This window comes from Perna viridis, chromosome 6 (assembly GCF_037379345.1).
Source record: "Perna viridis isolate PV_CMFRI_1.1 ecotype Kerala chromosome 6, ASM3737934v1, whole genome shotgun sequence".
In the NCBI taxonomy this organism is placed as follows: Eukaryota; Metazoa; Mollusca; class Bivalvia; order Mytilida; family Mytilidae; genus Perna; species Perna viridis.
Window position 1 is genome coordinate 26,000,445 of NC_142450.1, and position 15,436 is coordinate 26,015,880.

Consider the following 15,436-nt stretch of genomic DNA (forward strand, 5'->3'; position numbering starts at 1 on the left):
ACATGTCAAAAAGTTTGTAAAAGGAACAAACTCCCTTACAAAGGAAGGGGGAATTATGACCCACCTTTTGAAATTATAAGAAAAATGACCCCCTTATCCTGTAATAAAAATTTAGATCATATGTTTTAATTTTCTGAACAAGCTTGATCAAGAAAATGAATTGTTGGTAAACATACATCCTGGTCGTAAATTAAGGCTATATTTTTTTGCAAATGGACAACAATCATATGCATGCGGCCTAGTTTCATGCGGGCTAATAAATAATTTTTAAGGCTGATTGAAGCGAAGCAAACACATTTGTGGGGATAGAATTTGTAAAAAATCATGATCTTGTGTAAAAAAAATATGTCCTCAAATTTCAGGGGAGGGGATTCGCCGGATCTGCCCATATGAATCTGCACATGGATTACATCTACATAATTCGCTTGAAACTATTTCTACATTTTAACCTCAGTAAATGAACTGGCAAATTGTGTTTTATTTGCAATAATACAGGACCACCTTTAATATCCCCCTTTAACAACTTGTCGGGATTAGGAAAACTAGCTCACACTCTCCAAGAAAAAGATTATTGTTCCACATCTCCCACCCAACCCTCGCTAAAATGTTTAATAATCAAATTGGCGAAACTCCCCCGAAAACTATCGGACAATGCTGACTATCAATTTTTTTTTCCAAGTCTAAATACTAGTAAAATTTGTTTTTAAGTTTCCTCAGAATTTCCTCATGAAATTGTAGTCGTGAGTGTGTAGGACAGACGGACACAGACAGATGCCTGGCATTTACGGAAGATTTTCCAAAGCGGCCCAGCCCCGTGCAGGTCCGGGTGTTTAAAGAATAGGCCTGCAGCAGCGCTAAGCTTGTCGTAAAAGGCGACTAAATAGTGCTCAGAACCCTAGCCGGGGGCTAGGGCGCTCTGCCCACAGAGCAACTGGGATGTGTGCCCCAGGTGGTGGAATGGGGTACCCCTGGCGTGTTACATGCTTGGGTTGTCAGGTTATAATACGGAAAACCTGACTGCAAACCATAGTGGTGCACCGTGTTGGGAAAGATGCCACGTTCCTCGCACGTTAAAGAACCCTACTGTGGTATTCTCCTGGAGTAGGAACCATAGGGCTCCGCCACAGGAGGCTAAATTTCCCGACCCTACCCACCTCTCCCTGTTTCCAGTGGCAATCAAAATTTGTCGATCCCATTGTCCTTGTGTCCCATCCCTTTTTCATTTCATCATTTCATGTTCATTTAATCATCAATTTCATGTTCATCGTCTGAATATAGCTGAAATATTGCTGCTCGGACGTTAAACCCAAACAAAGAAAAAAAACCAAAGCGGCCCTTGAACCTTGATGTCATATTGCTTCTATGGTCAAAGGGAGATAAGTTGCGAATTTCGTGCTAAAAGCGACATCACAAATCGATGATCTTTAACATATTGGATAATTCTAAAAACGCATGAGTGTAAAAGCCTTAAATCATGCAAATCTCATGAAGTATATTCAATTTGTCAATGGCTAGGAGGAAAGGTTAAAAATGTAAATTACTGGTATGCTTAACTTTGATGAATGATTTCACAGGCACATACTGTTTTACTCATTTAGTTACTCCTACCCTTTTTATAAACTTTAACAAATCCTAAAAATGACAGTCTGATACTATTACCCGCCATATTTATTGTGTAGACTTAATTTCTATTTGACCTATGTAAGTTATTTTATGCTTAAGTTGCACATCATCACCAAGATTATCAAAATGATAAAAAGTGTTAGAATACTGGTATGAACACCTTCTAATGGATCATTCTTTTGGGTAAGAAATATCTTCATTTTGCTGTAATTCATATGTTTTAAATTTTATAGTTTGATCTTTAACATATTGGATAATTCTAAAAACGCATGAGTGTAAAAGCCTTAAATCATGCAAATCTCATGAAGTATATTCAATTTGTCAATGGCTAGGAGGAAAGGTTAAAAATGTAAATTACTGGTATGCTTAACTTTGATGAATGATTTCACAGGCACATACTGTTTTACTCATTTAGTTACTCCTACCCTTTTTATAAACTTTAACAAATCCTAAAAATGACAGTCTGATACTATTACCCGCCATATTTATTGTGTAGACTTAATTTCTATTTGACCTATGTAAGTTATTTTATGCTTAAGTTGCACATCATCACCAAGATTATCAAAATGATAAAAAGTGTTAGAATACTGGTATGAACACCTTCTAATGGATCATTCTTTTGGGTAAGAAATATCTTCATTTTGCTGTAATTCATATGTTTTAAATTTTATAGTTTGCAATTTCATTGAAAATCTGGAAGTGTCTTGATTTTAAACAACTTACTATTTTTATGTTTTTATTAAACAGGATTGTTTAGGGTGACTACTGGGGTAAATAGAATTATGGTGGCTCTTGAGGATAGAGGTATTATAGTAGTTCTTGCCTGAATCTTTTGTCATTTAGTTTTTAGAAGCATCAGATTGATTAAAGTACTTTTTAAATACACTGGTCCTAAAGTGAAAGTATTTTTTTTTCTTAATAAGAAGTTGTCTTTGGGCCATTATTGTTACCATTTTTGTAGTTTGTAAATCTAAAAATAAAATAAAAAACTACAGCTTTCAATTCCTTCATTAATTTTCTTAGTGTAAATTGTTGTTTTATTTTACTCATACATTATATAATAATAAATGAATTTACTTTCTATAATTTTATTCTCTGTAATCTGCAGAAGTAGCATACCTGGTAACCCTCCCACATTACGGGGGAGACTCCCATAAAATCAACAAAAAATTTAGAATCTCTCACATAAAAATATGAGATTTGTAGGAGGCTTTAGGTTAAATTTACTTTATTTTCTGAGAAAAGGACTAAATAATTGAATTTTACATGAAATATTTTATGTAAAAATCTCCCACATGAGACTGTCAGTAGGGGAGAATTTTAATCTCCCACATAAAACTGTTCCAAAGGTTAACAGGTATGCACCTTGGCAGATGAATCATATCATGAATCATACTTTTTCTAAACTCAGGCAAAATGCTACTGGATGAGGGCAAGAACACAATTTTTATTGTTGTTTTGCATGCTGTGCTTATTGAGAAAAGATATTTGTCCAGGTCAGCTATTGCCATCACTTTGTACCAGTTATGGACTGTCATCAATTGACGGTCGTCTGTAAAAATTTTCAACACATGCTCAACTTCATGTAAGCCTTCTTGTACATTTTAATTGATTTTGGGAGAATAAGATGTTTGGGAGAGCCTCTACAAATAATCCACTTGGTATGATATGGGGCTGTCGTTGGTATCCATGTCATCTTAGTTGTTGTCTGTAGACACTTGGATTTTGTACAATAATTTGAGTATTAGTAGGTTTATACACTGCCGAAGAGAGCGTTTATGGTTGTATTATCAGCTTGGTTCTGTATACTTATGGCAAGAAAAAGCATCAATATCTGGTTTGTACCTGCATTTTCAGGAGCTGAAAAACAGTATAATGGCAGCTTCATTTGCGTGTACTTGTATATGTGTGATTGAGAGCCAAACCGGTCTCGGGAAATTTTTGCTAGTTTCGATAATTAAATACAAGTCGAATCATAGATCTTCCAAGATAGGGTTGGCCTTATAGTCTCCAGTATGGCGTCCAGATGTTTAGGAAATTTATGTAATCAATATTACCCATAATTCTCAGGTCTTAAAAAATGCAAAACCAAAACGAAACGAATCTATTCAATAAAATGAATCTAATCGTTATAAAAACATAATTTAACTATACAAAATGAACAGAATGAAGTGAAACTAAATTCAACAAAAGAAATCTTTGAAGACGTTTTGCAAATATAAGTTTTGTTTGTTTGTTGGGGTTTAACGTCCGAGCAGCAATATTTCAGCTATATTCAGACAATGAACATGAAATGGATGATAAAATGAACATGAAATGAAAAGGATGGGTCACAAGGATAATAGGGTCGACAAATTTTGATTGCCACTGGAAAAAGAGGGATGGGTAAGGTCGGGCAATTTAGCCTCCTGTGGCGGAGCGCAAAGGTTCCTACTATCGAATACCACAGCAGGGTTCTTTAACGTGCGAGGAACGTGGCATCTTTCCCAACATGGTGCACCACTATGGTTTGCGGTCAGGTTTTCTGTATTATAGCCTGACAACCCCAGCATGTAACACCCCAGGGGTACCCCATTCCACCACCTGGGGCACACATCCCAGTTGCTCTGTGGGCAGAGGGCCTAGCCCCCGGCTAGTTTCTGAGCACTATTTAGTCGCCTTATACGACAAACTTAGCGCTGCTGCAGGCCTATTCTTTTAACACCCGGACCTGCACGGGGGCAAATATAAGAACCATAATGTTAACCAGTGCCGAACAATTCGACCCAAAGACATTTCGGACCATGACAACCAATAATTCAAAATATCACCCCATAGACATATCAGACCATGACAATCAGTAAAATGCTTTAGGACAAATGTATATCATTACAAAATTTGCCATACTTGAAGGTTATAAGTATAAAATATTAAATCAGAGCTGACAAAAATTATCAAAGTTGTTTTTAATTAATGTTTCTTCAGGAGCGTTAAAAGGTTTCACTTTCATCATATTATTTATAAAATTTATGTCAAGTTTTCAAACACTAAAGAGAGGTTGGTATTGATTTTGGGGGTTATGGCACCAACCATTTTAAAGTTTGGGGTCAAAAGGGGCCAACAAGCTTTTCATAGGATTTAACTCTATAACTCCAGTAAAAGCATGGGAATGGATAATATTGTTGCATAATATATTCTATACCACAATGATCAGACTTAGATTGTTTTTGGGGGTAAAGACATAGAACTTTTCCAAAATTAGGGGCCAAAGGGAGGGATCAGAAACATGCATTTTCCTGATGTCCAGCTAATAACTTGACAATTCATGAATGTCAGTCTCTTTGGAATTGTATTACCTACCAGTGCTGTACTATTGAAGGAAAATTAAGATTGATTTTAGGGGTGAACTGTTCAGCCTTGCAGGATTTAGGGACCAATAAGGGGACCTAAAACAAGCACTTTCCTTTGTCAATTTTAATATGATTTTTGAGTACCATTCCTATGATGGTTAGAGCTCATCTTTTGTTTACAGTGCACTTTGTGGACAAAGTCTCATTTGGTGAGGCAAATGTGTGAGACTAATATTACTAAATAAACAAATAAATTTAAAATCATATCCACCAACGTATTAAAATCCAAAACGATGCCTCCGCATTTGTGCAAATGTCTAATTTCGTGTCAACATTTTTTTTGGACACTTGCGTCAGAATGTTATTAGCCCTTCATAGTTCTGGTCTTACATTCTACATATGTAGGACATCTCTGATGCTCTATACATATTACTAGGTGCCATACCTAGACTGGGATTAATTTTTGGGGTTGTGACTTAGCCAAGTAAGATTAAGGGGCCACAAAGGAGATGTTAACAAGTACCTCGGTACTGTTTTTTTAGCTCACTTTGCCTAAAAAGCCATATGGGCTTTTGTCATTACTTGGCGCCTGTCGTTTTTATTATTTTCATTCCCTGTTGTTTGTTGTTAACTTTTCTTTTAACATCTGGACTCTGGAACCACCATTGAATATAATTTGATAAAACTTGATGACAATTATCCTTGGCATGTCTGCTCCCTAAATTGTACCCATTATGGTCCTTCGCCAAAACCATGCCTGCTGTTACTAAATATAGAATATAAACCATAACAAATAGAAGAAACCTTAGACAACCCATGCTCTTAGGTCGAACATATCTATTTTCCCTGAAAATTTCAAGATAATTTTGGAATTTTTGCTAATTTTTTTTTTGGCAGTTTTTGCCTTTTAATTGGAATAGGAAAGCAGAAAGTGATTAATGTTAATTAATAAAATGTGTAGTATTTCATGATCTGTTTTTGGTGCAAATTTCAGAAAATTCAGTTGACTCTTCATGGAGTTATGGTTCTTGTAAGTGTCATTTTGAATGTTTTTGTCAGTTTTTGCTTATTATTTATAAAAAGAAAGCAGATTAATGCATAATGTAAATTGATAAGATGTTCAGTATTTCAATATCTGTTATTTGTGCAAAATTCAGAAAAAATCGTTGGACACTTCTTGAAATTATGGTTACAGAAAGTGTCATTTTGACCATTTTCCCTGTAATTGCCTGATGAATATTGTTAACAAAACAATAGCAAATTGATGATTAATGTAAATTTAAAAAAAAAAAACTATATATGTAATAGTATGTTAAGACTGTATGCAAAAAGTGTAAGTCAAGTCAAGTTTGAATGGCCTGTCTCTTCTTGCCCCAACTATTCTGGGTTTGACCTGTGCAGTCGCTTTATGCTGTACTCTGCAAAGCTTTTTATTGTTGTTTTGACTCTAGTGAAAGCACATTTTATTCTATTTCTCAGCTAATACTGAGCTAGTGGTAACAAAACTAAATACCTGAAATGGTAAAAAGGAAAAAGGAAGACTTCTACATTTACTTCTTTCTTGTTTTTCTTGGTTAAACCAGATAACTGTCAGAGGCTATAGTGGTTAGCAAATTTTCAAAGATCAACTTCTCTGAAATTGATACTAGTACTTATGTTATAAAACTTTATGAGTTGTTAAAAGATTTCAATGCCCTCTACAAATAGATCACTTTTTCGTGTGGCTCAGATGGTTTTACTTATATGGCTGTATCTGCTCAAAGTTGTCGTTGAAATTATTTAGGAAAACACAGTTTGGTATTTATGAGTATATAGTTGCTAATTAAGTGACAGTCTCTGCAAGAATCAGGCAGTAGGTGAAACATTGTACTAAAAAACCCATCATTTGAAAGTTTTGATTTGACTATTTGCATCATTAGAATCAAGGAAAAAAGACAAGATTTTCTATATTTTAGTAAGATGAATTATAATTTATTGATAAATATTTCAAGGGCAGATAACTCTGTCGAAAACCTCATTTTTCTAACAGTCTATTGACATTTTTTTTTTTAGCAAATCCAGTGATGTAGAGATCTAACAATGGTCTTTTTCAAAAAGTGGAAGCACCCTTGAGAAATTATTTTGTCAGATGTTTCTGAAGTGTCCGATTTTGCCTAATTCTTACAGAAACTAACAATTAATGCTATACATAGGTTTGTAAATCTTGGTAGGAAAAAACACCTTTTTATTCTTCTTGACCTTGAAATGACCATGATTATGAATTTTCCAGGTGATTAATTCAGGCTAGCTTCTTATAACTTCTAGTTCAATCTTTCCTCTTTTAAACTTTGCTATCTTATCTTTACTAGTAACTGCACAGGCACATCTCCTCCACACGAGACTCATCTTGATTAAATGTTAAAGCAAACAACAGTTCTTTTTTTACAGCCTGCTTTATGGCATTGTGGAGGAGTGGAGGAGTAAGTTTACTGCTGTTTAAAGACATGAGAACATGTATACCATCACCCCTTTTTAAAGACACATTTTTCAAATCAGTAGTATGTCGCCCTTTTCGATGTGACAATTACAGAAAAAAACTGAGATAGGGAAGCACAATCCTAGATACCATGAGTCAATTTTGCCACTGCTAGATAGGATGGTTCATGTTCTCCCAACCTTTTTGTGTACAGTCTTTAAACAAAGCAACTTTTTTTATTGATGTTACAATGAAATTCAAACCACAGAAAACTTGTATGTTATTACTATAAGTATTTACTATAGGTAATTTGATAGATTAAATTCCCTTGAGTTTGAAAATATTTTTAAGAACATTTTTACAGTATATATAACCAGAGATTAGTGTAATGAGTTTTTTTTAGATTGGTAGGTATTTGTTCACCAGAAAAAAAACTAGATGTCATAAGATTGATTTAAGCCAAATTTGAAAACATGACAATATTATTCATATAAATGTTTATCCTTATTTCTTTCCATTTGTAAGATCTCTGTGCTGTATACAATTTTGGACCATAACATATTTTTATATTCAATTTTTGTAATATTACTGATGAGAAGTTACTGTGTTTTGACTTTGACATGATTTCTTGAAAAGTTGAAACCTAAAGTTCATAAAGTATAGCATTTAAATTTAAGCTAATATAGAAACATACTTGATCTTTTTTTGCACCGATACATCACTTGCAAACTCTATCTGAAAAGGGAAAATAATCCCTTCCTTGGAGGTAGCAGATAAAGGTAATGGTACAATGTAGATGTACAGGAAATGATTAGGTATTAACCCAAAAAGGAAATGCCTCATGTCTTCTTAATCTTAAAAATAAGTCAACAAACTGGTTTTCACATACACATTTTTCAGAACCATACCCAGATCTATTATCGTTTATAATGCCAATTACTTTTTAGGTCACCTGGACCATAGGTCCCAGTGAGTTAATGCCATCACTTTGAATAGATCTGTCATCTGTAAACATTTTGCTTAACTACATGAAAACCCCTTGACCAATTTTAACAAAACCTGTAAGTAATGATATATGCAAAAGCTTCTACAGAACATTAAATTTTGGTTCTAATTGATCAAACAATATTGCAGCCATAGGCTTTCTAAGCTTTTGATTGAGAATCAATTCCTTTGAGACCACAAATTGATAGGTTTTATTACAGTGTGTGGCTGTGGCCACAAAGTTGCAATTGAACCCCATTTGGAAACACATTTTGGCCTGTATCTCTGCTATTATTTAGACGATAGTGACCAAACTTAGCAAAAATACCACAGTAATCAAAGGGAATACTTTAACATCTGATTATATTTTGGTTCTGCTTGATTTAACAAGATGGCCACCAGACGGTATTGTAGCTTAAGATAGGCCAATGTTTTGAAACTTGATAGGTTTAATGACATAGATACCCTCTACAAACTTTGTGTGTGATCAGGTGGCTTGGTTGGTTAGGCCACCCAAAGTTGCCATTGCTTTTTTGTGGCTCAGGTGGCAGGAATGATGTAAGTATATCTAAACCTTTTGATTAAATGATCAAATATGATCACAGATTTCAAGCTCTCCAGATGAACAATTTAGGCTCTTTAGATCCTTTAGTTTATAAATAGTTGCCCTGTTAGATGACTGCCAAACTTAAATGATTTATAAGTTAATTGGCAAAAGCCAGAACTGATTGGAAACGAACTTTGTGATGTTGGAGTTTATTATGGAAGTAGAGTGACCCATCACCGATTTAGTCTATCTTGTCCCTTATGGAACATAGGGCAGAAACAGTTGTCTGCCATCTAAATTATGTTTTTAGCAATTTGTTTGGCTTCTCTCCAGGTGGTTCCAATGTTATCTAGTCCTTTCAATCTTGTTCTTTTCCAGCTGTGTGTAGGTCTCCCTTGTTCCCTGCATCCCTGTGGATTCCAGTCTAAAGCCTGTTTTGGTGTTTTGTTCACAGGTTTTCTCAAAGTACGTCCAGTCCACCGCCAAGATCGTTTTTTTAATTTGTTCATTCACTGGGTCTTGCTTTGCTTGAATATAGAGGTTCTTGTTACTAATGACCCATATTTCATATTGTTATATATTTTTCAGAAGCAGTGGTGTTACAACCAAGCCAGTACGCAAGCGAAAGATCCTTCGAGAAAGGAAGGAGGAAATGTCCAGGGTAAGCTGGCAATCAGGAGTGCACAAAATGCATTAGAATTAATTCTTAGTGGATTATATTGATACAGTACAGTCTGTATAAACTAAGCCCCTTTATGACATACAATCCCTAAACTGATCACACAATTTTTGGACAGATTGATGACCAATTATTGACTGATGGCTGATGGATCAATAACTGATTATCAATCTGATGTTAAATAATGGATAATCAATTCTTGAAAATTTCAGAATTTTCTCTGGAACAATTCTAATATAATACTACACTGAATTCACAGTTTGTATTTCATTAAAAAATGCAAATGTATAGGAAATGTGATCAACCTACTGTATATCATTTAGCAACATTGAAAAAAATGAAACAAACCATTCAGTAAAATGTGTCCATACTTGCCCCAACTGTTCATGATACAACCCCTGTAATGCTATTGAGCTGTACCCTGTAGAGCATTTTAATTGATATTAAATTAGAACTTATTATTCAGTAGTTAGTAAATAACATGACTGGTACCTATTTGATGTATCAATTCATTTATTTCAGACTTGCAGAAGAAGGAATATACCAATTGTAAGGATATATATGAAGTCCAAACACATGAAGGAAACTTTCAGTGTAGGTTCTTTGATTGACATCTTCAAGATACAAAAAGACACTTTGGAATATCTGCACTCTCTTTTTTACAATTTCTGTCCCATACCATGGTTGAACTGCACTGTTTTCCCTACTGAACCATTAGAAGATTATGACTCTGGTGAAAATGTTTACAACTTATCCAACCAAAGAGGTGTAAGTGGAAGGTTTTATTCTGGTTTGAATGCAACAGAAAATTTTATTTCACTTGTGTATAGCAGAACAAGTAGTGGATATACTTCAGTGGATTTTTCCCAGGACGTATTGAATACTAGTTTATTAGCTATATCAGGAAGAAATATTGATCATCCTTTTTTACCAAGTTCTTATAGTCATGGATCTGATGGCTATGGCACGGGTGATGTATCACTCCATATTTCTCGTAGTATTCAGTCGGATATAGACAATACTGATCATAATGACAGTAATACTGAAAATTCTGATGGACAACGCCAACAAGTCTCAGATAATAGATATGCGAACTACCCAGCAGCAGATGCACTTGGTAGTTTGGAGGAGATTCAGGCAGAAAACATGATGGATGAAGGAGCAGTTGGTGGTATTCCTTTAAATTCTTCAAATGAAGCAGTCCATGTGAGATCTCTAGGTGTTGAAACTGAAAATTGTCAAAACAAAGGAAAGGTTTTGAATTTAAACAAAAAGTCCATTACAGAAATGAAATTGCCAGTTTGTGGTAGATTAGTCACAAGTACAGAAGATTGTAGCCCAAACAACTTGACTTGTCCAGCGTCCTCATCAGGTCAAGGACAATATGAAAATGGGTCTAGTTCTAGAGATGGTGGTGCACCACACTGCAATAGAGAGCCCGTTATGCCAGCTAACAACAACACTCCAAATATTGATGAGGCCCAGATATTGCTGGATGATGAGAATCAAAATATAACTCCGCAGATTCAGTCAGATAATAATCAACCCCTGGAACAAGCTGTTGGTGTTGACACACAGTCTCATGGTAATGGTAACCATTATGGGAGTTTTAACAGGCTACACAAAGATCCTGGTAAGTGAGATAACAGGACTACAAAAGCCATTCATTAATATAAGTGCTGCAACATTATGATTTCATTTTGAATTAAATAGCATCTTTTAATCCCTGTCTAGAAACACAAATTCACCTTGTTTTATCTCATGTTTATTTGGGGTTTGGTTTCCACAGGTTTCATTGTGTATTATTATATTTTGGTTGTTGATATTTCAAAATGTTTGACATGGCTTAAAAATATAAATTGGTCTATGTATTGGTCATTGTAGTCAAACTGCAATTTATGAGGATTTTTTTATACCAATCCTTTTGGTATGGGGTAAAATTCCAAACAATATGTGCTGTATTATTTCTATTAGAAATGTTAAGTGCTCTAATATGAGTCCTTAGATTAAAGAATGAATAAAGTTAATTTTGCTTATCTGACAAAATTGATACCCTTGAACAAAATCTTCACCTATCCTCGTTAATTCAGGTGTTCAAATCGTGGTCTAAGGTTTGGGACACCTCAGTTCTTACCTTTGGCTTAAACATTTTTTTTTTTTTTATCTGATCCAGATTTTTTTAAACAAACTTTTTTTTTAATTATAATAGCACTTTGTTAGGGACTCAGTTTTTTCTCAAATGAGATATTGGTTTTAAACTTAGAAAAAGTTGAGGTCCATCTGTTCTTGAAAGTAAATTTGAACCATTGAAAATAACTGGTCAAGCTTAAAACACTTACCCATTATTGTTTATAACAGATAAAGGATAGAATTTATGAATATTTTTTATATTCAATTTTCCTTGTACATGTGTGAGAAACTTCACTGTATGCTGCATCAAATATTATTCATTTGACATTAATGGTTGTCCGATTGCACGGGTCAAGTAAATGTGGTATTCCAGCAAGTGAAAATAGCAACTTGCTTGTCCAATCAGGCAAGTAGAAAAGGTATCATGTATTGAATCTAAAAAGAACAAGCATTGAATTGCTTTCTTCCTCCATCTTTGATGTTATAGCAGAACTGTTAGTAAACATCATTTCCTTTCTTTGCGAACAACAGTGTCAGTATATACTCTTAACTACCAAAATACTTATCCCCAAAATAGATCATGTTATCTTGAACAGCCAATCATGAGTGTCAGATAGCATTGCCCTGCTGTGTGTATAATCTAGTTATGTTTGTCTGCCAATTTATTATGAAAAGCATTGGTTATATAAGGAAAGGTATGATGCTTTTGAAGATTAAAATGTTGATTCAATGACAAAATACTGAAATAGATTATATCAAAGTTAGTAGTTATTTTCGGTTCATTTCAAGGCTCATTTACAGACAAAATTTCAAAGATAAATATCACTATTCCCAGTAAAACATTATACTATTAATGGAAATATTCCTGCAAAATGATAGAGCTGTCATCTGGGTCTGGCTGTTCAATTAACATTAGCAAATTTATTTAATGGATGGTTGATAATGTACCTACAATACTAATATAGCCCTAAAATTAGGGCTAGCTGTTTTGACTTTCAGACTAGTGAAAGTAACATGTCACTTGCCTGAGTAGACAAGATAGTGCAAAAGTTAAGAAACCCTGTCATGGTTGTACAAGATATGTGTAATTATGAAAGAATGGTGGAGTCCATACTTACGATTTGTGTTGTATATTTATTCTTTATTAAATTGTATCATGCTATAATCCATTTGAACATTACTTGTTCATGTTGTTAAGAATTTAAAAGATATTTTGCCTGTTTCAATTGTTTTTATGTTCATTCTCTTTGTAGAATCAACTGTAATTGTGGTGGAAGATCCAGTACCACAGCAAACAACAGTTAGCCATGAACCTCAGGTATTATATACTTATACCTACGATATTCAAGTTCAAACTGTATGTATCTACACAAGGCTTCAGTTTACATATATTGTACAAATCATTCCATACATTTAATAGCAAAAAGATAATGTTAGTATTATGATAATATAATTGATTCAATTATATTATCATAATACTAACATTATCTTTTTGCTATTAAATGCATGGAATGGTTCAGTGATGTAGAGGGAATTTTTTTTTTAAATCCAGGACAAAAGGGTAATCATGGATAAATCTTGGATAATGATCTAGTTCAAGTTGAGGAGTGAACTATTAGATACCTCACTTATCATTATTGAGATCTTAGACCTTGATGTAAATATTTGCTTTATTGTTTAATATAAAATATTTTAAATTTCAACTTTTCTTTTTTTTTAATTACTCATCCCAGTCACCAAATACTTTTACAAAAGCTTCACATTAGCTTTGCCATATCAAGGGATACAATTTTAGGCATTTAGATGAGTTGTGTATTTAACCATTCATCATCTTTTTATTGTTGAAAGCTGACCTTGCTCACAAAATTAAAGTACTTGAAACATGTTTTTTTTTTTCTTTACAGACTTCAGTTAGAGAAGAAGTTTCTGATGAAGTTTTGTTTGGAACTGGAGATTCTCAACAAAGTGAGTTAAATATACAACTTTGGTTCATTAGCTTATTCATCTGCTCCTCTTCAGTGCAGTTTTCTGTGTGAGACTTATATCTGACTGAAGCTTTACAAAGGTCTGTCATAGGTATGCCATTATGTGGAATTTAATTTTGAACCTCATCATCAACTTCTTGTGAAATAACTTTGTTTACATTTTGGTTATATCTTTTTGATGATATTCCTCTTAAGTATATTCTGTGTAATATTAAACTGTATATAAATTATAAATACAGACATAGAAGGTCTCATAAAGTATATGTTTGATTGTCATATGTACTTACAATTCCTGTCTTTCTTCAGGTGATCAGGCTGAAGTGGGTAGAAATGGAGGTCAAGGTACAGAGAATTTTGATGGACGTCAAACCACTAAAAATTGTAAGTTTTTTTAAATTTTTTTTAGAAAAAAGGAAAGGAAAAATACATAACTAGTCAATTGAAAATGGTCAGTACTCACTAAAATGTGATATGTTTTTCATTCATCTTTCCTCAGTTTTAATCCACAACTCGTCACCAACCACAAAATTGATTTTGATGAAACTTTCACATTTTTTTATCACATAATGCCATTGTGCACCTATTGTTAGGTTTCCTGTTTGGTTTCTGGGGAGAGGAATTTTTAAGTGAGCTTTGTTCACATTTTTCTAGTTGTGATTTTTTTTTTTTTGGAAAATTCATGCAATATTAATAAAGTGAAAGTTGTGTATGTTTTTTTATTATCACATCATACAAAGCTATGTTCAGTATAAAAAAGGTAATGATAAGATATGTAATAAAGTCAGTACATTTCAGACTTGTATATTTTTCAGGGGAGAACCAGCAGGAATGATGACAGTCTTGATTAGGCCCTATAATATATTTGTTATACCATTTTTTTTTATTTGTTTTTGTTAAATATGTATTTTATTAAAGGCTTTTTTTACTGTGAACTTAAAGGGTATGGTAAATTTTGTAGTAAGGTTGTTCACAAATACCTGTTGAAATGCAACACAATAGTCATTTTCTGTTTGATGATTTTTGTGCCTAAAAATGATTTAAAAAAATTTAAAAAAAGAACATACAGCCAAGCTTTTTCACTAAGAATAAAGATAAAGTATGAATATAATACTGTATCTTTTGATGTTTGTTTATGTTTCATTTTATTGAATAAAAAAAATTGTAGTAAGGGGTATGTATGTATAGCTTAGATATTCAACTTTGCTAGAAATAGGTGTGTCCAACTCTTCCTGCCAAAGTTAGAAAAGGCAGGAACAACTGGATCTCTAGAATAATCATCCTTTGAAAAAGTACAAAAAATTCAGGTACATCCCTATTAAATTCTGAAGTTTGGCTTGGAAAAGTGAAACTTTCATGAATTCTAAAGTTTGGTTTAGTCTGACAATTCATTGACACATTCTGATGATGCTCTTTGTACCACTATGGATATATTTTAACTATTTTTTTTAAACCTGAGCAGATGAACCTCAGTTTAACTTGTTTTGTTAATATATATTTTATATTGTTAATGAATTAAGACTGTTTGTTTTTTTGTTTTTTTATAGAAAACTCTATATTTTGGTATAACTGTTTAGCTTTTTTTATTATGATTAGGGCCTTATCAGACTGAACTTGTGTTGTGGAGTCTGGAAGAAAGTTACAAGATGAGGACTGGAGACACTTCATATGAAACTATTTTAGGCATTGATATATCATATTTAGCTA

General features: G+C 33.5%; 1 protein-coding gene across 3 annotated transcripts in view; it reads left to right on the forward strand.

The window, feature by feature from the left end:
• Positions 1-15,436, forward strand: part of LOC148614260 (uncharacterized) — a 34,722-nt gene extending 19,286 nt beyond the window's left edge. Inside the window, exons 3-9 of one of the 3 annotated variants that reach the window (XM_088588255.1) lie at positions 2,371-2,427; positions 9,527-9,599; positions 10,140-11,250; positions 13,001-13,065; positions 13,652-13,712; positions 14,039-14,113; positions 14,545-15,436. In XM_088588255.1, the coding sequence (XP_088444381.1) occupies positions 9,591-9,599; positions 10,140-11,250; positions 13,001-13,065; positions 13,652-13,712; positions 14,039-14,113; positions 14,545-14,564 (1,341 nt within the window). In that variant the 5' untranslated portion in view covers positions 2,371-2,427; positions 9,527-9,590 and the 3' untranslated portion in view covers positions 14,565-15,436. The remainder of the gene's footprint in view (positions 1-2,370; positions 2,428-9,526; positions 9,600-10,139; positions 11,251-13,000; positions 13,066-13,651; positions 13,713-14,038; positions 14,114-14,544) is intronic. The other 2 variants (XM_088588256.1, XM_088588254.1) reach the window with 2 other exon arrangements.